Source organism: Mauremys mutica, chromosome 2, assembly GCF_020497125.1.
Source record: "Mauremys mutica isolate MM-2020 ecotype Southern chromosome 2, ASM2049712v1, whole genome shotgun sequence".
NCBI classification, from domain to species: Eukaryota; Metazoa; Chordata; order Testudines; family Geoemydidae; genus Mauremys; species Mauremys mutica.
The window spans coordinates 30,005,978-30,033,194 of record NC_059073.1 but is presented as its reverse complement, the minus strand read 5'-3'; the positions used below and the strand labels follow the sequence as shown (position 1 = coordinate 30,033,194).

General features: G+C 35.9%; 1 protein-coding gene across 2 annotated transcripts in view; it reads right to left on the bottom strand.

Annotated features, from left to right (window-relative positions):
- TRPS1 (transcriptional repressor GATA binding 1) overlaps positions 1-27,217 on the bottom strand; it is a 405,556-nt gene that overhangs the window by 7,772 nt on the left and 370,567 nt on the right. For both annotated transcript variants that reach the window (XM_045007716.1, XM_045007717.1), the window contains one exon: positions 4,819-4,941. In XM_045007716.1, the coding sequence (XP_044863651.1) occupies positions 4,819-4,941 (123 nt within the window). The remainder of the gene's footprint in view (positions 1-4,818; positions 4,942-27,217) is intronic.

Sequence of the window (27,217 nt, the reverse complement as noted above, 5' to 3'; positions counted from 1 at the left end):
TTAACACACATGACTTTACTCATGTGAGAAGAGTTGTTCACAAGCCTACTTGCAGGAGCAGGTCTTTAAAGTTATATGTCATTAAGGGTATGTCTATACTGCAATCAGACACATGTGGCTGGGCCGTACCAGCTGATTTGGGCTCGTGGGTCTAGGGCTTAGGGGCTGTTTAATTACGGTGTAGACATTTGGGCTTGGGCTGAAGCCTGAGCTCTGGGACTCTCCCACCTTGCAGGGTCCTAGCCCAAATATTTACACTGTAATTAAGCAGCCTCTTAGTCCAATTCCCGCGAGCGTGAGTCAGCTGGCATGGGCCAGCCACTGGTTTTTAATTGCACTGTAGACATACCCAAGTGTTTAACATATGTGCCTGATCCTGCAAATACTTAAGCATGTGAATTACTTTACTCATGTGACTGTTCTCCAACTGAGTTAAATGGACTACTCACTTGAGCAGAATATATACTTTCTTGAGCAGAGTCACTCACAAACTTAATAGTTCACATGACTAGGCAGCAAACAGATGGTCGATACTTATGGACTGTTCAAGATATACAGAAAAATGAGATCTCATTTCTTAAACTAAACTGGAGCCCTCAATTTGGTAAATAATGGAAAAAATAGCAAATACTTTATTGAAAAAAAATCTTAGATTTGCCAGATATATTATTACATCTTGTATATTATAGTTTTATTATGATAATGTGATTTGTGAATAATTTGCCCAGCTCTCTACAGTTGGTCAAATTATTAAAAATGTGTGATTAATATATTTTAAAAGTATCACAAAATTCACTGAATACATTATTCGATGAATATTATTAGACCTCTTAGCTGTTCAACATGATGTGAAATTGGTGTGACCTGACTATGCTAAAAGAAGGTGAGTCTGAATTGAAGTTCTTACTCCAGTACAACTCCCACTGAATCTGTCTGGGGATCTGATTTGACCTGAGTAAGAACTGTTGAGGTAGGTCATGTCATCCAAGGCTGATTAAGATTAGAGTGATGCAAAATCAATAAAAATACAATATAATTCATGGCAAAAGCCAAAATGGTTAAATTCTGGTGTTTTGAGAATAGAGACACTATAGGAAAGAGATCCACTTTTTCGTGTTTACAAATCTGCACACTGTGTATATTCTTGAACATACCACGTTTGTAGTGAGCTAGATACAATTTTCATCAATAAAAATGTTTTTAAAATTGACCAGTTGAAAATGACTACACATGGTAAAATGACTGTGTTTATTTGTAGGGACCATGATGAATTTGTGAGGTTTTGATTAAAATGAGCAACAATGTGCACCGTATCATTTCTTAAAAATAATTACAAATTAATCAAGAGTATCATAGAAGTGCTAATATGAACCACAGGAAAAGACACTAAAACACAAACCTTTGCCAGTCGCTACTAACAAGTGGTATTTGAGAATTCGCCAACAAATTTTACCCAACACTGAACTGTTTTTGCCAAAAAATATAGCCTCAGGTTGACAAAAACTCTTTTCGAACTTGCCAAATTGTTTCAATCAAAATCCCTCTTCCCCCCCAAAGAAAAATCTGAAAAAAAAAATCAAAATGTTTTGTTTCAACATTTTTAAACAAAATCTTTCAATTTTTAATGCAAACAATTATTTGTCTTGAATTTGTTTTGAAATGGTTATCCCCTTTCCCCCCAATCTAAAGAACAGAATGTTTCCTTTGACCTGAAATGAATTGTTTTGGAGGTTTCAATTTGCCAAAAAGGACAAAAAAATTCATTTTGGGTCCACGCAAAATAACTTTTTTTCCCCCAGTTTGGACACCAAATCAAATAATTATTTATTCAGACAACTCTGTCTGAGATATCAGACTTATCTGTCATTTTTGATACAGAGTATCATAGTATCTTATTTACAACTGTATGATTACCAGTGGCAAATATTGACATTATAATGGTAATCACTGTACATGTAGATATTAAGCATCTAATCAGAGTCTGGTGATTAAAGGTCCAAAGCTTGCAAATGTGAGTAATTTTACTCACAAATGTAATACTGTTTAATTTAATGGGTTTGCTTGCATACACAACTCACTTTACTCACATAAATAAGTGCCTACAGGATTGGGCCCTTAGTTAACAATCACATAATCCTAGTCTTCTTTTATAAACAATCTGAGTAATGTTTGATTTTCCAATAATAATCACAAAAGTAAATTCAAAGTCCATTTTGTATGCGGAATAGAACTAGGTGACATTTTCCCAGTTTATTTGCCAAAAAATGCAGTTTCAGCTTGACCAAAACTATTTGTGAATTCAAGTCAAATCTAGTGAATATTTTTAACCAAAAATTATTTTTGTCAAAATGTTTATTTTTTGACATTTTCAAAATGAAACATTTGACTTTTCATTCTTAAATGCCATTTAAGAATATATCTCGGATTATTTTTAAAAACCAAAACAAACAAATAAATCCACCAAGCAAACAACAAACAAATGGAAAAAAAAAGCATAAAGAACACCCAAAAGTGAAACAAAAGAAAATGAAAAAAAAATTTCGGTCGAACAAAATGCTTTGTTTGACCCAAACTTAAAATATTTGTGTTTTCATTTCTGCAAGGAAAACCAAGAAAATCCCATTTTCAGTCAACCCAAAACAACTTTTTTCAGATTTTTGGTTCAGCCTCTGAACCAAAATTAGATCAATTAGATGCTCATCTTTAATGAAGAGATTCATATAGAAAACTGTATTTCATCAGGTTCATGCATTTTTTGTCAAAAGAAAGTCACAAGATACTGTATTTTGTTTAACAATGTTTAAGAAATTTTCTCAAAAGAATTATTTTCTTATTTAAATTATTTCTTAAATGAAGTCAGTTTACACTGTAGTTGCTCAGTTATCATATCCTGGCAGAGTGGAAGTTTAATTACTTTTTTGGCCTTTGATTGGCCAAAGTTCAATTAAAAGCTTTAATGTCAGTGCCCATTAAACAGCAGCTTATTGCTATGCTTGAACAATGGAGCTAAAAAAATAGTGTTATCTTTCCACAAGCAATATACCAATAAATAAAGGGTTTATAACTTACTACCAATTAGTACTGTTGGCAGCACACATTTTTATATGGGTCATGGGGGTTTTATGAGGTCTTTTTATCTAAAAACTGATTCTTGTAACTCTGATCTATTCACTAGGTTGTACTGATAGTTATGGTAAAATACCAAAGGATATCATTTATTTTTAATAATGAAAATGAGATATTTTTATAGAAGACACAAAAAACAGTCAAACCTAAATATCAGATCAGTGTTCAAATGCAGAATTGTCTTTCCCTTCAAAATCTCTTTAGCACATTCACAAGGCATGAATTTTCTTTAAAACAGAAAACATATTTGGAACTTGAGGAGAACTCCATGAGGAGACAGTTCCATCCAACATGGTAACCACAGATCATTAGTTGCATGTCAGTCCAGCTTGTCCCAAGATGATGTTGTTTGACTGGTTGGGTTGTTTTGTATCTAAAAACTGTTCTACTTATCCCCAAATGACAGCATTTAGCAATTAAAGTTGACATTTTAGATTGCTGGTCAGGCTGCAATTAGAATATTGTAAAAAAAAAATATTTTCCACAAAACAGCTGCAGTGGGACTTGAGTAAGCAGTAATGTCTGATGGCTTGTACACGGGACTGGGGATAAGATTTCCAAAAGCACCTGTGTCCCATTTTCAAAGTGACTTAGGCACTTAAATGTCAAAGTGGAACTGAAATTCAATGGATCTTAAGGTCCTAAGTCACTTTAAAAAATGAGGAGAGGGTGTTTTTGAAAATTTCTAATCTTGGCTCTAAGCTTAACTTCACACATTGCCTTGGCAAAGTCCTAAACTCTTTACCTTCATTTCCCTGTCTGTAGAACAATGATAATTAATCATTGCAACATCTCTGTGAGGTGAGTAGTTAGTTAATGGGCCCAATTCTGCTCACCTTCCTCTCCCAAGTAATTCTATTAAAGTTAGTAGTAGAATTCATATAAACTCATATTTGACAGTTGGGCTCCATCCTTGAAAATTCTGAGTACTTTGGCCCCAATCCAAAAAAGCACTTAAGCATGGCTTTGCTGAATCAGTACCAGAGTGCTCAGCACCTTTCAGGATCGAACCCAATATTTGAAAGATGGAAAGCAACATAGATAACCAGTGATGATATTATTATTACTTACTTCATGCCCAATCTAAAAAAATGCAGAATTTTACTCCTGCAAAGTACTGAATGCCTTCAATTGAGCAGCTTCAAAGAAAGTTGAGGGCTCTCAGTATTTGCAGTAGATTATAAGCATCACACAGATTTGGGCTCTGTATATAAGGAAAATAAATCAATACAACTTTAAGATATGTATTAAAAGAAGGGAAGGGGGAAAAGAGAAAAATAGAATTATATAGGCAAGAAGCAATGTTTTTATTTCTGATTTCTAATTTTAGGAACTTTTTTTCTGGACTCATACACAAATATGAGCTTTGTTCAATTTGGAGAGCTTTTGTTACAACATACTGTATGTCTTTAAATGAAATTCCCAGAAAGGAAACCATTTTTCCTTATTCTGTATCAAAATAATTAAATGCATCACTGGTGATCTCAAACATGTCTCTCCACAGCATCCCAGCTTGTTTCGTAATGAATCACATCTGATCCCAAAGTGACCATACTGAAAAAAAACCTGTTAGGAAATTAACTGCAGGCCAGGGAGTGGTAGTAATCATACAACCAGACAAGACCACAGCAGCCCAGCTTCAGCTTAGCTGTATAAACCTTTTTCCTGAACAAACTAGTAAGTTCTTCCTACCGAATGAAGCTTCTGATAGAGGCCACACGCATTGCATACATATCCACCATTTGCATTCTTTCGCCAGAGAGAGGTCTTTGTGGTCAGGCAATTGGCACAAAAAACTCCTGAGCCTCTACGTCTCTGAAACAGGAAGAAAAAAAAAAGATAGGTCAAAGGTGAGTCACATGATCTGCGGAGTTAGGACAAATCAACACAGGAGTTTTGTCTCTTGACTGGCAACAATGACAGTATAAAACCACACTGCCCATAATGAGGTCAGGTTCAATTGTGCTTAATAGGCACCACTGATTTTCATTATAATTAACCCTACAGTGATGGATGAGGTGTGTGAAACACCAAAGCCTTTTCAGAATAACAGCTTTAACTTTTTGAACTTTAGGTTTTGTGACTTTAATGTTGGTTTCTAAATACTGAATTCTGAAATACACTCTTTTGAAACTGACAGAGAACACGCTGCAAAGTTTTGCCGTTTTGTTCAGTGTAATTCCATTACAAAACATATTTTTTTGGTTTGCTTTATTTCAAAGTGCGATCAGCAACAAGTCTAAAAATACATCATTTCCAATTAATTCCAGTTTGCATCTGCTCGTACCAGTTCCTGTAACTGAGCTTATACTTCATTAACAGAATGCATGACTTTCAATTACAGTCTTTCCCACTTAATTCTAAAATCAACTTATACTGCCACATATTTCCCACAGCCAACTGAGAAGCAGGAGTAACCTCTGCCAAACAAATAAGAGTACAGTGATACTAATGAGACATCTTTTGAACTTCATCTGAAACCCAGACAACACGGTCTCCTCAATGGATTGACTGATTTATTTTATGATTATTTATTGATTTATTTTATTTTTAATTATTTTATTGATTTTATTTAGTTTATGTCAGGCAAAGAAAGACATGGAACAGTTCCTCCAAATACAAATTGATTTTTAACCAGGCTGAGCTCTGCATTCATCAACTTTAATAATGATCCAAGAATATTTAGAAACAGACACGTTTATGAGTATTGCTTGTTAATTATTTTCTATGAAATAATGATTTCATTAAACTTCCCATTTAAACAAAAGTAAGGCTCTGTTTGTGGGCACAGATACTAACAAGCAGGAAATGGAATTCTTTAGCTGAAAAAGAAATCTGAATTTCAACTCTGCTACCCACTTGCAAAGAAAAGAATTTAATAAGAAGTCTTCATCTCAGATAAGAATGGGTTGGTATGGGGGGAGAATAGTCTGGGTGAAAACTAATTTCATTATAAATTAAAAATTACTAATACTATAACTCAGAATTTCAGGGTTTCATAAAATTTAAGTAATTTATTTAACTTTAATCCATACTGTGGAAGAGTGGTATTCATGCCAAAAAAATACAATGGTTATAATTGTACTCTGATACATTTCAAATGGAAAGCTTTCTGCAGACATAATTTTGGCTTCAAGACTGGAACACTTTCTTGGCATTGAAAGGGCATTTGATTCATCGGGTGTTTCACAATGTATCACTAAAAAGACCTGGTGAGCAGCCAGTTCCCTATAGGGTAATTTTTCCATCCAGATGCAAGTGCTATCAGAGGCCCTCGTCAGCTAAACTAATTATGATCTTGCATTTGCTGATGCCTGCTCACTCTAACGTTCGACATCCTCCATTAATCATCAATACAAGGAAAATGAATGAAACGTAAAGAAACGAGGGTCGGTAAACTGCACAGCTATAAAAATCTGAAATGAGTGCAATAATTTAACAAGATTGGGGAAATGTTTTTAGTGAGCACAAAGTCAGGCGAACAATTGCCCTTTTAAACCAAGAACACAATTTTGTTAGTATAGCAGATTGTGCTACTTTAAGGTGATATAATCAAATCTAGATGGTTAACGAGATAATCGCTCTTTCACCCCCTCACATCATCCCCTTACTCCTTCTCCTAAATCAGAATCAGCTTTTTCTAAATCTGGATGCTACAAGTCCAAACTGTATATGACAGAGTTCAGCAAATGCTCAATGTAGTGCATTTGTTAAACGTAATCCATGTTGGGAATGCATGTTTACCTAATAAGTAAATAACTGCGTCTCATTTCTTTTGTGGCTACCCAGCCAGCTTATCTTAGCCAAACTTCACCTGGCTGCCAAATTATTTTCCTTAGGGTGTAATAAAAGTTTCACTAAACTAACTCCAATTTGGTCCGTATGAAGGTTTCTACATCAAAACAACTTTATATGGCCAGGATGCAGATTCTATGGTGGAACCACTGTATTATTCCTAGTTCTTCCTTCTTGAGAGTATGAGTTCTTGCTGTGGTGTGTTAAAGAAGGTGGAGAATTAATTTGAGTGAGTCTATCCACCCTTTTCACTGCCCTGCGCCTGATGGCTGCATGCAGCAAAATGCCCTCTAACAAGGTAATGGAAGACATAATACTGTATATATAAAATTATGACAAGGTAACCCAGGCTGTAGCATGTCCAAATAGCTTTCTCACATATATTAATGGTGGAACCAAAGGTACACAAAACTCATGGAATATTTACACCCCACCCTTTGTTAGGCTCTATGACATTACCGTAGCACAGCATTGCTCAAAAGAGTAATTTTAATTAATATTAATAAAGAAGGAAGGTCCTGTCAAGGCTGTCCATTAATTCCAACAATATAAGATAGTGCTTAGTTTTGAATAAGTCTCTAAAACTATAGAAAACAGAATCACAAAAGTTATATCTCTGCTGACTTGGTAAATACATTTTAAAAAAATATTTTTTGAGATTTTCAAAGCAGTACAGGGGATTCAGCTACACATCTTCCACTATAATTAATTGAAGATATGTGGATACATTCCCTGCATTGATCTGAAAATTCCAGTTACTGACTTTAATTCATTTAGCTTATTTTTTTTACATCTTATTTCTATGTCACTTTCAGTTCATAGTAAGATAATCAGAGATAATCTTCTTTCCATCTGAGGCTCTCAGTATGCTTTAGGAGCATTAATGACTTAACCCTCATAACATCTCCATAAGGCAGGTAAAAAAAATATTATCCCTATTTTTTTAATACTAATTGTGAAGCAGACACACAGAAATTTTAAATTGACTTTTTTGAGGTCACTTATGAAGATTGTGGCAGAGTCAAAACTCCTGACTCCAGTTCTGTTTATTAACCACAAGACATCCTTCATCTCAAAGTATAACCAAGGTATCATGCTCACGTCTTGTAAGAAACCAAGGCAGCTATTTTTATAAACATATATTTGTTTACCTTAAAAACATCATTGTTATGTAGTTTTCACCTCCTAATGAAACCAGTCTTTTAACAAAGAAAATATAAAAGTATCCTTTTTGCTCTCTCCAGATAGTTGCTGTTGGATTTAAACTTTTACGAAGGCTGATGTCCAGCACAGATTATCAAAAACATTTATTTTGTGTAACTTTTTTTTTTAACCCATATGTGTTTTTATGGCTTGAGCCAGCCTAGTTTTTAATATACAACCTTTGTGTTGTATATAACTTCCAGTGATGATGGCAAATTCATAGCATGGATCCTTGTTCTATGTCCTTTGTTAAGGAGCAGTCATTATGGTCCCAGGTCAGCAAAGCACATACTTAAGTTCTTCCCTCTTCAGCAAAGCACTTATGTAAATCCCTACGGCCATCTGACTTAAATAAGACTTATGCATGTGCTCAAGTGCTTTGGTGAATATGGGCCTATGGCAGCAATTAATAGAAATGTGTTGTTAGACTGTTTTGGCCTTTCCTTCATATGAACACATATGCTATCATAGCCACAACAGTGTCACAACAGCAGCTCAGGAAAATGATAGTGACATAACCAATCATAGGGTTTGAACTACAGACAAAATGGTCTAATTCTTCAAACAATGCCACCAATACTAATTGGAGTTATCCATGTAAATGTCCTGTACATTCTCGGGAGAATAAATCCAAAGGGTCTAAATAACTAAAATATGTGTCTACTCAATCAATCTTCAATCGTCTGTATCCTTATAAGCGTTATATAGTAATCACAAATCCTGAGGGGACCACTATAGTTAGGAGTCCGTCACTGTTTCCATTCCAGTTCCTAGATTTGGGTGTTTAATATCTCGGTTGTCTCAAATCACATAGGGCTGAAACTTGGCACACAGGTTTGTCAGCCCAGATGTGGCTATTTTTTTGTACTGAAAACTTTATTTAAATCAGTTCAGCTGTTTATAATATGGAGACTGGCCAAAAATGAAAGAAAAACCTCAGGTTTTTAGAAACATTTTGACAAATCTAGGGCTGTAAAGGCTTAGTTTTAGAAAAAAGAAAAACATCTTCAAATCTGACTAGCAGCGAGACATCCACATGGTTTATTATTTTGAGGGGAAATAATTTTATACAATTAAACTATGAAAGTTTGTAATTAGTCACTGAGCATGTGCAGTAGATCACTCTTTCTAACTGTTTTCTATGAATAGGAACCATATTGAAACCATGTAATTGCATAACATCCCTTGATATGCAGATTATTTACTCACATTTTTTATGGTTTCATATCTTGGCCGTTTCAAATCAAATCAGTCTGAAACTTGGCATACATGTTGTCAAGCCTGAATTTCCCCCAAATATTTTTTTTATCTCCTTAAGCTATTCTTCAGTTTCCAATACTTTATTTAAAACAGAACTTAGTATCAGTACTTTTTAATAATTATAAAAAACAATATATAATATCAAATGAATAGTCCCAGTCCATTCATTAGGAGTATTTGCAGAATCAGGTCCTTGTTTGAGAAAAGTAATAATGCACACTAAATAGTACTTTATAATTTAAAAAAAAAACAGTGCAGCTTAGTACAATTTGTGATTAGAGCTTTGCAATTATTGTAGCAGTGTCACTATGCTTTATGCTTGTTACACAAGCACTTCAAATATAATGAACTTATGCAACTTATGGGACTTAGCTTAGAACACACACCCCTTCCGCCCCCCCTAACAACATAGCCAAATCTACTGCTTAAGAACTTTGGGGCTTTAGCTAGCTAGACTAAGTAAGGGTTCTAATACTATTCTGGTACCAATGGAAGACATTCCTCCTTTCAAAATTCATGTCAAAGGATGCTTTTTTGAAACTCAAAAAGGCTCCACAGGCATCACCCAAACATTTTTCTTCCATCACCAGTCTTGGTTCTTGGACATACAAAACTTGCCTGCTTTGTTGATTATTTTCACTTCTCCATCAGGCAATAATGAAGGATGATGCCTGAATGGGATTCTTTGACATTTCTGGCTTTCTATTGTGCCAGAAGTGGAACATACTGCAGTCTGGTTCCAGAAGACAAGGTACACAGAAATCATAAATAGTACCACAGGATGAGTGTATCTGGGTGGCGGGCTGCATGATACTCTCCTCCATTAGGGATAAAAGAAGGAAACGTTTAGCTCTAAATGTTTGAATGCATGCTCACTGCACAATTTACAAACTTTCCTAAATTTGTTTGATCAAAACTGTTTCCCCTTCCAAACTTATGGAAGCCACCGCACATCATCAAGGGTTCTGTCCATATGCAAATTTTCAAATTTTAGTTGCTATAGCCATGTTTACAAGTTAAAAAAGTAAAGTTTTTTTTCTGTGTCTTCATAACGCAAAAGAATCACCTTCAAGAATAGACCAGAAAATTTCAGCCCCCGAGTTTGATTTTTCAAAAAGATACAAATCTAAAAAGGGAGTTAAAATTGAAATTGTTTTCAACTTTAATTAGGAGATACCAATTGTCTCCTGAAGTCATGTCAATGTGCCAAACCAAAACTACTCAAATATAAAATAGCTACTCTCAGTACAACATTAGGAATTACTTATTTTGAAAATGTGTGGTGGAGAGGGGAAAAGGAAAGGAATGCCAAGAGAGAGGTTAATATTACATGCATAATTCAAACTAAAAGTTTAGTGGAATTTTTGATGGCTTTATGCGACAATATCTTTCAACTTCTGACAACACACTCTGCATTGACAACTATTAAGTACAGGAATCAATTCTTAGGGAAAAGCAAAAATCAGTAGAAGTATAGAAAGATCAGATCTTTTTTTAAAAAAAAATAAACATTAATATCAGAGCAGCCTTTGAAAATTCTACTCTCCCATTCCCCTGGGGAAATAAATATTTTGATGTGCAAATAAAATACATTTCAGTTTTTTATAGCATCATAAAAGAAAGCGAGTACCTGGGCTGGTAACATATTTTGTAAGATGTCTTTAAAGATACAGTACCTTTCACTAGTGCAAAAACAAATAAATAAAACCTCTCCGTTAAAACAACAACAGTAACAAAAGTGTGCTGGAATAGCCTACAATACTAAGATTTCATTACTCGTACAACTAGAGAACACTTGCCAGTCAAATCAAGAAGAAAATAAACAAACACACAAAGCAGATATGTAAGTAACAGTAAGCACATCCATTCCCAATTCCCCACCCTTTCTTTACTGTCTTACCCTGCCAAATGATATTTAATCTTCGTCTTTACTCAGGAAGATGCTGATGCCCAGCCGTTACATTTTAAGTGCCACAGACCGGAACTGATCATTATTTAATTATTGGTTAAGAGCTATACAGAGCTATGTGATTGCATACAGAATCATAATGATACGTTCTGTGATGCATTACCTTTTCCTTATTGCATTTAAGCACTAACCTGCAACATTCTGGAGCATGCAGTGTCTCTTCCCAGCAATGCAAATTACAGAGGAATAACTGTAATTTCATATCGTCCCCCAACATAATACTGTGAGGACTGACATAAAAACTATGGAGACATTTGTGCGGATTGTAAATTCTTTGGCACTGAGGCTATTTTCTTATTAATTATGTGTGTGTACAGTGCACTGATAAGCTATTAGAAGTACTTTCAATTGGAGACATTTATTAGCATAGTTTACAATGAGTTAAATGATTAACTGATGAAGCATTGTTTTAAACAAGAGCGGATTCTTAAAATTGCCATTGTAACTAGATTTGAAAAGCTTTTGGGGGCCTGATCCTGCAAGCTGTTGAGCAGCCTTAACTCCTAGTGAGGGCACTAAGCTACAGCTACTAAAATACGGTATAGGCCTGCTGAGGCAGAGTTTTGCCATTGACTTAAATGGCAGGAGGATTCAGTTCTCCATGCAGGTAAATCTAATTTCTATTTTTAAAAGTTTTAATAACACTATTAAAAATTTTATGCCAGAATCCTGAATTTTCTTAACAATAACGATATCATTTTGTAATGACTGAAACCTATTCACAAGGGGAAAAAAATCCTTCTTCAGTAACTCACCGAGTCAATTACACAGGAAAGTACTGTAATAAGCTGTCCCCCATCAACTAGCTCACGTACATGACTTCCTTTTCAATTACCAACTTGTCTGCATTGCCATCTGTAAAAACGAACACATACCTTGTGCTGCCAGTTTCTGCTCTTGCACTTCCATTAGTGGAACTGGCTGCAGCTGCTCAAGAAGAAAGCACTGATTGTCTTTGTTTTCCTAAAGCTTAGTTCTATTTTTCTCCCCACCATGCACATATCAACTCAAGATAATGTATTGTCTCTGCCAGGGTGCACTCAGAAGTACTAAGGTCCTGTTTAATTTGTGATCTGTTTTTTCTTCATCAGAGTACACCGTAGCAGAACTACCTAGGAGCCTCTATCAGTCTCTCCATCACCTTTAATATATTCGCAGCAGAACAGATTTTATCAGTAGCTCAGTAACTGTTTTAAAAATAACTATGTGCTACTGACTAGTCTTTTTCACACATTTCAAAATCATATCGAACAGAGCACTGCAGCTGTTTTAAAATTAATATTTAAGGACCAATGGAAATTAGAAGTAATTAATTTTAGGATTAATAATATTTCATGTGCAAAATATTGCGTATAATATATTAGGATAGAATAGATAATCACTGTGTGTATGTGTGACAGAAAGTGAAAGCAAGAGAGAGAGAGAGAGCATGTGTGTGCGTGTGTGCTCTGTCTCTCACCTCAAATACTGACTATAAACTTCTCCCCACTAATGATTTGCTGAAAAGGAATCATGCTCTATTAAATTTCTGAACTACTGCCTAAAATCAGGCATTAGTTGACACAGATTACTGCTTCTTGTGTGATTCCTTATGTTTTGTGGCTGCTGCAGCATAAGCATACTAAGAAAAATCTCCAGATGAGATTTACATCCTTTATATTAAAAAGCAACAAAGAGTCCTGTGGCACCTTAAAGACTAGTCTAGACTAACACGGCTACTTCTCTGATACTTGACATCCTTTATATTAGTTAGCAAAATTTTTAAAATACCATCAGAAAGAGTGTAATACCACAAATACAACAGTGATTTATTTTCAAGCAACAACTGTATAAATTATCTTCAGTACCAGTCCTAGACATATTAAAGGAGACATCACAAAAGTTGGAAATGGTTCCTACATTTTAATTTCTTTAGTGCTAGATCAAAATGTTCAACCTTGGGTGTTTAAAGTTGGGACTGTAAATCTGTAATTAGGCACTTATATAAATGGACACATTTCCTGAGGTGCAGAGCTTTGTCAGCTGAACCATTTATTTAGATGTCTCAATGTGGAGTTAGGAGCCTAAATTAGGCACCAATATTTGAAATGTGGGCAAAAATACACAGGGAAAGACTCTTCATTTATCTCATGAAATAATTGCATTGGTCAAATGAACCAATAAAAGTGTAGGAAAGATCTGTCCATATTTTTTTTAATATCCCTTACTTTTGAAGAGCAGCAGTACTGTGCAGCCAGCAGACATTTGCAGAGCTTAGCTAATGCGGTAGTTACTGAGAGACACAATCCTGCAATCAGTTCATGCTACAATGAGAGTTTCAAGCTTGAAGCTGCGGGAGTTCCTGCATCTCACCTACTGGTGTCAGGTTCCCACTTCCACAGAAACGGACACCAGATGGGCAAGATATGTTTTTTGTTTTTTTAAAACACGGCCATTTAAAAAGCATTCCCTGACCTTATTAAAGCCCATTGGATCTCTGTTAATAGAGAATGGATCACAAAGCACTGCTCCCCCTAATAGGCAGGTTTTGAGAGTAAGAACGCTCACTTGCAGATTTCAGTCACCAGCTTCCAAAACCAGAGATGGAAAAGCTCTTAAGGGGTAACATTTTCAAAAGCTTCTAAGTGACTTAGAATCCTCAGTGCCACTGACTGTAGATGGGACTTAACTCCTGACTCACTTAGGTGCTTTGACAATGTTACCCAAAGTCTGTCAATTAAATCTGAAAATATTTACAATTTTACTTTTTGAAATGATTTTCTAAAAGCGTATCCTTATCCTTGATTCAATTTGTAGACACTCTTTAGGGCAGTGGGGGAAATTTTAAAAACGCACAAAGGGCAGGGAGATGTCCGACTGCTATTGCAGATCAGTGGGAGTAATTTGCCTAACTGACACTTGAAAAATCTTTCCTGGTATCTTTAATGTTAAAACATTTAATTTCTTAAAACCAACACCAAAACACTTCACACAGGGCAGTTACACTATATGCACTTCTTGAGGAGTTAAAGGAAATAACCCTTCAGTCTGATGACTCCCAATCTCCTTGAGGCATATTGGTATTAGGTTCAGATCCACATCCCATTGAAATCAGTGGGAGTCTGCCCATTGATTTCATCTAGCTTTGGATCAGGCCTTTATTGCAAGCCTTGTCATGTAATATTGCTACAGTGGTTTCCATTAAAAAAACAACATGTACCAATCAATATGAAACAATGACCATAGTTATTTCCTATTGTAAGCTTAGGGAGGACCTGTGGTATCCCAGATATCACAGTGTAGTACGTATTGGAAAATGATGGCCTTTTAATAGTGACCTGACCCTTTTCATCTGATCCAATCCATCTCAACTATACCTCTACCCCGATATAACATGACCCGATACAACACGCATTCGGATATAACGCGGTAAAGCAGTGCTCCGGAGGGGGGGGGAAAGCGCACTCCAGCAGATCAAAGCAAGTTCGATATAACGCGGTTTCACCTATAACGTGGTAAGATTTTTTGGCTTCCGAGGACAGCGTTATATCAGGGTAGAGGTGTACTTCCAGAGATAAAAAGACAATATGGCACCAAACCTAAGTGGTTAGATCTAGCCTAAGCATCTTTCCTAGGTCCCATGATCTTACATTAAGAAAATAATAGATTTAGGGATAATTTTTATATTTTATATTTTTATACCTATTCCACCTTTAAATGGATAAACTCTTCCCTTTTTAACTTAAACTTTCTTTAATATGTGATGGTTTTGGATCAGATATAGAGGTTTTTCCTTCTTTGTATTTGTTTATGTATTTGGCTTTAAAAATAAGATCAATAAAAATTCTATTGATAGGATAATGTTATTAAAATAGAAACTTATCAGGGTTCAAAACCATTTCCACTATAGAATATGTACAGATGATAAATTATTTACAAAAGGCCTTCCCTATTCTCTACAATCAAAAGGAAATATATTGGGAATGGTTAAGAAAAGATTAATAAAACATCAGCTAGAAGGTCTACAACAATTATAGGGTATGTCCCCTAGTTCATATTAAGATTTAAATGCATATTGTTTTGTTGAAGAATTAATTTAGGGTATTCTGTGGTTTTACTTATAAATACAAAGAAGAGAAGGAAAAAGAACAATTTCCCTCCCATTATGGAGACATTTCTTCTTGAGCACTTCCAACATCCCTTCCTTTAACAGTCCAGGATTTTGGAACAAGTGAAGAGAGCAAGTTCTATTCATGACACAGGATGTGTTGGGAGTTTGAGGCCAATACAGGTATACAGACCTTCAGTCTGATAGGATGTGGAGAAAGTGGATAAGGAAAAGTTATTTACTTATTCCCATAATACAAGAACTAGGGGTCACCAAATGAAATTAATAGGCAGCAGGTTTAAAACAAATAAAAGGAAGCTCTTCTTCACGCAGCGCACAGTCAACTTGTGGAACTCCTTACCTGAGGAGGTTGTGAAGGCTAGGACTATAGCAGCGTTTAAAAGAGAACTGGATAAATTCATGGTGGTTAAGTCCATAAATGGCTATTAGCCAGGATGGATAAGGAATGGTGTCCCTAGCCTCTGTTTGTCAGAGCAGGAGATCACTTGATCATTGCCTGTTGGGTTCACTCCCTCTGGGGCACCTAGCATTGGCCACTGTCGGTAGACAGATACTGGGCTAGATGGACCTTTGGTCTGACCCGGTACGGCCGTTCTTATGTTCTTATGATGTATTCAGTAAAGGTGTTAATTCAATACTGAGTCACAGACTATTAACTAAAGACTTTTAAAAATCTGTGACGTAGTATAGGACACTATACAAAAATTGATAGTTTATCATGAAATCTTAGCGTTATTAGATCTGTGCAAAAACCACAAAAGCAAAATACTGGTGGTTAGTATTAGAAGGGAAAATCCCTAGATTCTCCATCAAGTTTGGTCCTGTCGAGGTAGCAGTGTTTGTGATTATTTTCTAAATTGGCTTGACTCACCTTGAATCATTTGTTCAGGAACATAATTCAGAGCAAAAAAAATTGGGACAGACCTACAGCATAGTAAAGGAGAACATTTATTTTGATAACATATCCAAGTAATAATTTGAGGTTCCCCTTCCTGTTGCCGTGCTATAGATTTGTGTATAACGTGTTCAGTGTCTTTTTATACACAAACATATACACACAAACACATGAGAATATAGCTACAGCTTAATTATTTTTATTTTATTTTCAGACTAATATGTTTCCAGTGTCTCTGGTCTAATTGCTACTTTTCCTTTAACATTAAAAGAAAGGGGTACCCTCTTAACTTGCTCAAGGCAGTAGTTTCAAAGTTCACATAGTTAGAGTCCCTTCTTACCGCATATAGCCTGAACTGCACTGAAATGATTGTTTTTAATTCCAGTTGGCATTGTGAGTCTATTGCTGGCAGCAGTCACCATTCTGTAAAATGGCATCAGTTTGACATCAGCAGTATGGGAGCCAAATGTAAGAAACCGAGAGTGCTTTTTCCATTGTGAGTTCTTTACATATAGGGTGAAATTTACCTGCATAGTGTCAGAGTAATCAGGCTTTATTTGGGAAAAACACAAGGGATGGGAAGGTAATATTAATGAAAACCAGCACCGAGGTGGGACCTTCTTCCATCGTCAGAGCTAATTTACCCTACACTCTTTCTGAGGTACCACTAAGGCTGCCTAAATGAAGTTGCCTGGGCAGCAATGTATTGTAAATGCATTCAGTAACCTTGCTAAAGCAAATGAGAACAGCAACTCATCAGCATAATCTTCATGGTAGGTAAATATTATTGCATCCATTTTATAACTGGAGAAGCAAATGTGCAGAGATTTATATAAATTTACCTAAGGCCAGTGGCAGAGCAGAGATTAGAAATCAAAATGAACTCCTAGGTCCTGTCCCCTGATCAGTTCACTAGACTATGCTGCTTTGGTTTGTGTACAACATTTTTGTGGCTTCCAGTTCTGTACACTGAGCTCCCAAACTACTGGTGCCACAAATGATATGATGTCACCCTGCAGCCTAACCATTGCTATTATCAGAAGGCTCAGAAATACCAATTTGAAATTAAAATGTTAGTTTTTCAACCTCCCATGTGACTAATGTGTGGGCAAAATGGATGGAACTTCTCAATAAAAGGCTACATTCTGGTGAAGCCATGGCTCTGATCCTCCTAAGAATTTTCTTTTAAATTTGATTCAATTATCTTTAGCAATAAATGTCAAATTTCTCTCACTCTCTTTGTATATTTATTACCTGGTAAAATCCTCTTGGCTGACAGAAGAGGTACTGAGGACAGGAATATATTTACAAACTGCAAGTCTGATATTTAATCAATAAGCTCAGAATTTTCTCCTTGGGGGAAACCAAACCAAACACCCTCACCCCCTCCAAACTCTGCAAATCTTTGCCAAATATCTTCTTTCAGGGACTGAACAGGGAAAAGCTCTGTTCTCTAGAAGTGGTACAAAAGAAACATGTATTGCTGTCTATGCTGTGGAATAGGCTTTCACACCTTGTGGCCAGTAAGGTAGAAATAGGCTTGGCTATGAAAACTTAGAACTATATCATTATCTTGTAATAAAATTGGCAGAAGGGTATGAAGGGCATGGGAGACACTACAAGGTTCACATTGTGACAAATGCTCCACCCAGCAGACACGGTTTTGCGAAGGCCAACACCACCTATCAGTGGCAAGCATCCTTGTCGCCTGGCTCAGTCAGCCAGGGCATGGTGCACACACAGCACTGTTGCTCTTGTGAATAACCCCCTATCTATTGACATATGAAAGCATGCGGCAAAAATGGTTTTTTTATGGGAAAAGATCATTTTAAAATCAAGTCACTTGTACAGATGAGATATGTTAACTCTCTGAGGGGTTATACTTCAGATTAATGCCTGACATTGGCCTCTAGGGACATTTTGTGCCTGCCTTCTTTTGTCACGAGCACTCCTGAACTAATGGGCAATGTTCAGAAAATACTGGACAGTAGAAGCAAAGTTAAACAAAAAGTTTCTTTGCTGTATGTTCAACAGAGTTTTGTTTTGGGTCTAATTCAACTCTAACTTCCTTTGCCTAACAAAGAGGCAAATCCTGCCCTATTTTATACCCAATGTAATCCCATTGATTTTGGTGTATTTGCATGAAGTGAAGGCACAATTTGGCCCAAAGTTTGTAGGAAAAAAAAATTCCAACCCTACATAGTCTATGTAATTCCATGATTTATGCCCTACTGCTTTGAAACTAAGGGACAAACATTCCCTCTTTATTCCGTATTTGTAATATTAAATGTTTCTTCAATATTGTCGTACATATTACAGCTTAAATCCATTGAGAGTCTCATTTTTACTAGAACTGTTAAATGATTAATGATCTTGTTATGAAACAGTCTTGTAGCTTTCTTACAGAATATTGCTTTCTACCTAAAAACTTGGTCTTGCGTGTTAATTACTGGCAGATTGCAGAGAACAGGCAATTTCACAAATTTGAATATGTCATCTTTAAGTCAGGTTCAATTTAAAAAAAAATCTGTGGCCCAATTTTGAAGCATTAAAGTACAACTTTTATAATGTGCGTGCACACACAGACACACACATTATGCAATTTAGTATTTCATACTCCTTCACAACGCACTGTCCTCTTTTCAATCCAGGATAAGAACAGCCATACTGGGTCAGACTAAAGGTCTATCTAGCCCAGTATCCCGTTCCAACTATGGCCAATACCAGGTGCCCCAGAGGGAATGTACAGAACACGTAATCATCATGTGATCCATCCCCTGTTGCCCATTCCCAGCTTCTGGCAAACAGAAGCTAGGGACACAGTTTTATTAATAACAAGAGATCAAATCAGTTGAAAAATGAGGAAAGGTGGAAGAACTGCTCTGCCTGTTAGCTTTTAATGATGGCCATTCACTCAGGGCCAGAGGAGTATATCCTTACTCATGCTGAATAGCACCAGACGCAGTCCCATTTGAAGTAAATGGGACCACAGTGGAATAAGATACCACTGAACTGGGGTAAAAGTGTCAGAATCTGGCTTTAACAGATCTCATTATTTTAATTTACCCAATCATGGAGAATTAGAAAAGAAAGCTCAGTATTCATCAGTCTACACTGGAGCCTTACCCACTGTTTTTCCTGCATTTACGTGTCACTCTGCTACTCTGTATGGAATGACTAATTGTCAGGAAAGCTGCTACATATTAGATGTAGATCACTGGATGTTCGGTACCTTTGAAACATACAACTGCTTTCATTATGCACAAAAACCATTAATATGTTTTGCATGAATTTCTGTGCTTTCCATAATGCAGCAGGTGGGGATAAGGAGAGAGGACACACTTGTGTTGTATTTTAAATTGTTGCCAGATTTCAGTAAGAATTCTAATAAACTATTAAATGATATACTTCACTGCCCATCTCACTTTTTTCCATTTCTTCAGTCAATCAATCAATCAATCAATCAGAGAAGAGAAAGGAAATATGGGTGCTGTGGACAGCTACAGTGTTCAAATGAAATGAAGAAGCTGATAGACAATAGTTGGCAATATTAAAGAAAATGGCTAACATTAACTAGGTTTATTTTCACTTTATTTAAATAAAAAGTCTTCAAGAGAAAAACTTTCCCAATTTGGTCTCAGCCAATTTTAGGCCACACTGAATGTAAAATAAACTATTATTTAATCAGATTCAGGCATATTAGTCTCACTCCTGCTGACAACTTCAATTAGAATATTTTTGCTTCATACAAAGAAAAAAAAAGCACTCATGATCTTTAAACTATTATGGCTTCTGCAGAACATCTGGTTACAATTTTTGAGATATCCAACCATCAAACTTCTATCTCCCTGAAACAGTTTACTCAAGATTTGTTTTAATTATCCTGCATTGCAAGCTTCATATGGCTTTGAAAAGGGAGTGATGGGATCGCTCAGATGTTTTCAGACGCAAACATATTCAAATAGATCATGGAGAGTGATCACATTTACACAAAGAGAGGAGATTTTTATACAACTGCAAAAGTAAGTTTATTTATCAATGCCAAGAAACAAGTGTTACTTTAATCATATGTTCCTCGCACCTACCTACCAACCCACCTTGACTTGTGCATTTAGCAATTTAAACTGTTTTTGTTTGGTTCTCCCCAAGCTTCATTTTCAACTTCACTTGCAGCAATGCAATTTTCAAGGAGTTATACCTTTTCTCCTTGTTTTGCCAATCACGGACACAGGACGTTTCTAAAACTGTTGGTTTAAAATAGGAGATGAAGTAACAGAAACCACTTTAACGTGACCAAGCAGAGATTAAAAAATGAACTTGTACAGTAAGGCACTCCTGCAACAAAAGTTATGCCCATGTTGAATTTTAAACGTGTGAGTAATCTCATTGATTTTAACGGGACGAGTCACATGCATAAAGTTAAGTATGCACATAAGCTTTTGCAGAACTGAGCCTAAAACAAAAATGAAGAAAATTGCTGCTAGGGTCTGGTTTGATTAAGTGTATGTATCGTGCTCAGCTGAAGGGACAAAACTTCACCTTTGTAAGACTGCTGTTTGTGTGGTAAACCAAATCACCACTGGGTCGTCATTGCTAACTGAGATTATTAAGTCTTTATGTGGTGGAATCAGTGTAAACTTTGGAGGATATGAAAATTCTTTATTCATTTATTTGCATTACATACATGGATTAAAGGCAAGGTAATGTGGAAACTTAAACTATTTATTTTATGAGGTAACTATTTTGAAATCCATTAAGTGAAAATAATGAAAAATGGTCTTGTTATTCCTGTTTTCCAGTCAGCCAACGTTTATCATTCCGAGTTAGATCTTTCAAGAAAACTTAATATTTTTTCCTTTGAGACTCACTTCAAAGTAGACTCATGGGGGAGTTATGGCATAGCTTATAAATGTAATGCTATTTCTTAAGCCATAGCCCACACTTCAATCTTTTCTCCACAGCAGCTCAGAAGTAGCCAGCAGAAGGCGTAGTTGTGGGACTGCAACCCATAGCCTTAATCTTCTTGTGAATAGCTGAGCTCCATTGATCCAGGGAGTAGTGAAAGTATTTCTAAACCCAGGTTCCCTACATAGAAGCCTAATTCTTCTCTACTTTGCTACTGGGACAATCTATGCAACTGTTTTTAATTCTCAGGGAGTAAAATTCACCCCGTGCAGAGGGGTGGAGCACAGGGCCTATGCATATAGCTTCGCTCTCATTCCGTAAGAGGTGAGGGACTCTGAAACTAAACCCCATCCTCCCAATGATCATTTCTGAGAATCAGTAAGGGCAAATCTCAGAAGGCTACATTTCCAATGAGAAAAGCACCCCAAGGTTTGAATGCACGGCCAAACTGGGTCTGAACAAGCCAAACCTCATGAATCTGTAAAACTGGGCAGGGAAGCCCTTGAGCAAGCAATCACACGTTTTTGGGTACTCTAGGCTTCCTTTGGGGTTGGTAGTATGGTGAAAACAGCTTCGCTCACTGAAATTTGGCACTTCTCTTCCAGTAACAACCAGGAAATGGAGCATACAGAATATGCAAAAATCAGACAATATATTCATATTTTAAAGTTATCCAAACATTAGTGAATCTCCAGAGAGGCATGGTTTGCATTTTGGATGAAGGTTGAGATGAAGTCTTATTTTAGCCAAACTAACTCTTTCATTCTTACTTTTAAAATTCACTCCAGTATAAAGGGCTGGCAAAAAAAAGACTACACAGCATTTAAGTGGATAAGAACCTCTCCCTCCCTCACATCTTCAGGCGGTCCCACCACATCAGAAAGAGGTGCATTTGTTCATCAGAGCAGGGAAGCTTGTGCTGTCATTGATTTTATTACTGTGCTACTGTGAATAAAGGATTTCAGTATTCAATGTTCTACATTTTTTAAATATATGAAGAAGAGTAAATTCACTTAAAATAAAAAATCCATGCTCTTCAGTTTATTGTTCATGCACTTTCTTTCTTACACACACACACACACACAAACGCTCACACACATGCATGGCATGCACAATCAACCAAAAGGTATGTTTTTAGTGTGGTGGGAATTAGCCACATGAGTTCGATTAATGTTAATGGAAGTCGCGTGGCTAAATCCCTGTGCACCACTTTGCAAATTTTCTTTAAAGTTTAAATATCATTAAGGTTGCAACACAAACCAACTAAGGCTAGGAAATGACATTTCATTAGTAACCCATTCCACTGTGAGTACTTTAGATACCTACTGCAGCATTTGTGGTATAGTAATGAACTGGCTAATGTGTTTATATAGCACCACTATCTACTGGAGGGAAAATATGGTAAAATATATCCAAATCTGATGCATAGTTCCTGCTCCGGGCTGAGCTAGGTGACCTATTCCTTTTAGTCACTGGGTAGAAGTCTATGCTTTTGGATTTGAAGATACCTTGAGCTCTCTTTCTGATAACACATAGAGTAATGATAGTGATATGTCTGTATTATATACCATATATTAATATACAGTAGTACCTAAAACCGCAGAATGTAACACTGAGATATAATTGTGAGAGGAACCTATTGGAGGGGGAACAAGTAGCACCAGTTTTTGCCTAACCAAGCTGATTTGAAAGACAGTAAACTCTACCAGATTGTTTTCCATTTAAATAGTTTAAATCTTCCCACCTGTTTGTAATTATGAAAATTGCAGTGATTGCCTAGAATAGTTCAGTGAAAGACACTGGAATGTATGTAAATCTTCTCTACTGTTGTAGAAGGATGGAAGTACCACCTTTGTGACATGTATTGATCCTGCAGGGACCACTGTAGTGTTCAGGCTATGGAGTTTTGTGGCCCATGATCTTCTACTTCTCCAAACTTGAGGTGGAAGCCAGTGTAAATGATTGTAGAGAAGGGAGGTGGGGGTGGCATCTGACTCCTCCTGAAGCCAATGGGTAATCTTTCCACTGACTTTAATTAGTTCGACTAAGAATTAGTTAGATTTAGTTAGACTAAGAATCTGCAGGAACCTATTGTTTCCAGCTATGTGGTTTGGAATGTTTTGTGGGGCATTCCTTGAGCCACTACAGTTAGGGAAGCTCCAATTTCTATGGAACAAACAGTGCTGACCATCATTCAAATGCCTGAGATCCTTCATGCAATTTCTATACCATCACTAGAAATAAATAAGGTTACACAGATTTAACAGAGCAGGTTTGGCCTTTTATGTTTTACTTCAGTTTCTGATATAAGACTAGGTAATTTAAACAGGACCAAAACTTAAGATAGTTTATTGTAAATCTATGTAGCCCAATATTTTATGGTTGAATTTCAGATGTAGGCTGCAGTCTTTGCTAGCATTGTGTGTGGGAAATAACATAGTTTCACTACTTTTATAATACAAAAAACAATGGAGGAGGAGATATTTTAAATAAATGGGTAACCTGTTGTCATATGATTCATGTGTCCTTATTGCAAAAAAGATTTGGTACTCAACAGAAAATATATTGGGCAATAAGTATTATACATTATTACATGTCCCTTTACATGAGTATTTTAAGTGACTACAGCAGGGCTGCCTGAATGTAACAAAGGGAAGAATTTGGCTCATGGTGAGTATATAACATTATAAAGATAGTTAATTTTTTTTAAAGAAACCCAGATCATTATTGAATTGTCTTAGTGCACTTGTAAATTTCACATTTCCCAAAATAAACTATCTCCTCTTCTTGCATAATTATTCTTTAATGTTATTCTTTCTTTAAAAAATGAATTAGATCTATGCACCCGCTTTTAGTATAAATCTTAGTGACTCTAGAGTGTATAGATGATACAATATGCCACTTATTCCCAATGATATAAAAGATATGTGAAGATAGTAGCGGTCTTCAAGATGGCATAGCAATTGAGCCTGGTTAGGGTCTCCTTAATGTGCATGTTTCATTTCTCACTTTCTTTCTTTGTGGATTATACACACAGATTCATCAAGACTTGTGACACCTGGTTTTCATTTGCTGCATTTAATGCTTCTTTTCTAATCACTTTTCATTGGTTTGGTGTTAGATGTGGTGTCAAAATTAGATTTACTAACCCGCTGAAACAGAAACTAGAAATTCACAGCTTCCTTGTTCATTTAAAACGAAGACCCTTTTCACTGTCCTTTCATATTTCTTATGTACTTTCCTTTTAAGTATGCTGAATAACTGACTTGCCATGACCACTCTTAACATAAAAGGAGTAAACAAAACAGTGTACACTTAACAAAGAAGAAAATATAGTTGTATGTTTAGGATCATTACTATAAAATGCATTTCATTTTAATTTATGTAAATTCTACTGATGAGAATAACACGAGCAAGAATGTTTCCTGCAGAACTACAAAATCCTTGTTACATTGTACAGTTTAATGATGAGATGTTCTCATTTAAATTGTCCTCTACCTTAGTGCTTCACTTCACTTTTTAAAAATACATATCTCTTGAAATATTACCATTCTTTCTTTGTCATCAGCAAATACCAAAAATAGAAAAAGAGAGATCTGATACACATAAAGCATGACACAAAAGTTTCATGGATAATTGCCTTCACATACCCAGTTCAGCTCTCATCTCTTCTAATTTGCCTCATTACCATACCTTAAGACAGACCAGCAGTCACTCAAACCCCCTGTTTTTTTTTCTGTCAAAACTATTACTGACAGGCAAATGGACAACACATGGACCATGAAAGCTATTCTAGACTATTCTTTTACAAGACTAGCCTCCAGCAGAAAACACATAATAGCTCGTATATAAACTGTATATTTTAAATACACATACAGTGTGTGAATACCGTTCTACTCACTGCTTCAATATCAGTTAAACTAAAACATGTCTGAGAGCCATAATAAAAACCTCTTTCCTCATACTATTACAATATTATTATTTCAATGGAATTATATCCGAGAGATCAGAAGACAGTACACCTTACAATTCCCAACTTTCAGTATGACTGATATATGGTATTTTATAACACTGGCCAGTTCTCTGTTGCAGAGGAAAAAAATCACTAGAGTGCTGTAAACTTTGAATTTGTTCACAAACTGCTGCATTTAGCACACCCATGGTATCCCAAGAAACCTTTTGTTTTTACAAACCATATACAAATGTTAACGCTTCATCTAGTGTTCTTATTTCTTTGAAATTAGGTCATAAAAATTATCCATAGAAACCTACAATAGTCCACAGGGGCCCGAGAAATATTTCAATATTAAACTTCACTGACTATCAAAACATTATGGAACATAGAGTAAAATGAGAAACTATTGAGACTCTCTGACGTAATTTTTTTGTTTTCTTAGCAGCATATTACAGTATGTGTGTATAAAAACTTCAGATAAAGTGTAGTTTCTTATCAATGCTGTCTTAAGACAATATGGCATTGTATATTATGTCTGAAAATTTGGGTCTGATGTTTGAAACAAACAGAAAAAGCCAATTTTTTGGAATAATTTAATATTATAGTTTGGCATTTATAATGTTGCAGAAGAATCAAGGGAAGGAAAACTGACATTTCTGTGGCTTTAGCAATGCAACTTTTAATGCTTTTTGTGCCAATTTTAAAAGGCTGGATTTTAGAAAGTTACAGGTTTCTTTCTTTTCCAGACTGCTCTGCAACTTTTTAAATATGACCTTTTTCATGATTTTATTTTGCTTCTGCGTGGTGAAAGCTGTGATGCAATCTCAATGGCAACAAAAATTGGGGAAATGAATTTTCTGCACTTTGCAGTCTGGGGAAACTAACAGTCCGTTCAGTGTTACTGAAAAATACCCTGAAGGCTAATATTTACTAAGCATGGCACACACACAGGAGCCTTGTTAAAAATCCACAACAAATCTCTCGTTGCAGACAAATCCAATAGGCTTGAGAACTGCTGCAACTGTCTGAGTAATGCTGATTCTGACAGTAGAAACTGCTTTTTTACCAGTCTAACAGCTAGCTAGATGTCTGTTGGCCTCACACCAAGATTTCACAATTTCCATTTCTTCTCCTTAGTGTTTTCTATATATTCCTGAAATAACCTACTAGAGGGATGAACGGCATCAAATTAAGGTAAGGTTGATAGATTTGTGTACATCTGGTATTCAGAGAATACCAGTAAACAAAGACTAACTACTTAAGGTGATCAGTCAAATAAAGCTATATGAAATTAATGTCTGGGCTACAGTTAGGCAGTCTAAGGGAAAGAAAAGGGGCATAGGAGAGCTCCCAAATAACAGGAAATACTTTCAGCTTTACACATAACACTTTAAAATGCATTCCTCCCCACACCATCCCAATCAGAGATGTCAGCATAGTTAGTGATGAAAAACACCATCTACTGGAAGAGCAAAAAATTAAAACAAAATGCAGGAACTTTAGTGTGTGAAAGGAATGCCATGTAGGAATGCAATGCAAGTAGGGTAAACCATTACATTATGTACACATAGCACATAGTTTTGTGTGTGAGAGTGGGCATGCTTCAGAATGGCATTTGCAACAGTTTTCTTGAAAAATAAGATTACAATTTAGTGAATCACTGCTGAAGTCTACTTCTTTCACCCACCTATGAAACTCATATAACATCTGCTCCGATTGTGATGTGGAGCCAGAAATTGAATTCCAAACCCAATGAGATTAGATGTTCTGTATTCATAATTCCTCTATATCTATCAGAGCTGTTCTAAAATGTGCACTAGCCTTTCCAAACATATTCGGTGCTTTGAACATCTATGCTATTTAAATTTTTAAATGCTGCTCATTCCCCTCTTGTAATACAGATGAAATTACAATTAAACTACAGTTATTTCATTAGTATGTGGCTACTAAAATACACAAATACTCCACCTTCCAGTGTTATGAACCTCCCAACATTTTTTG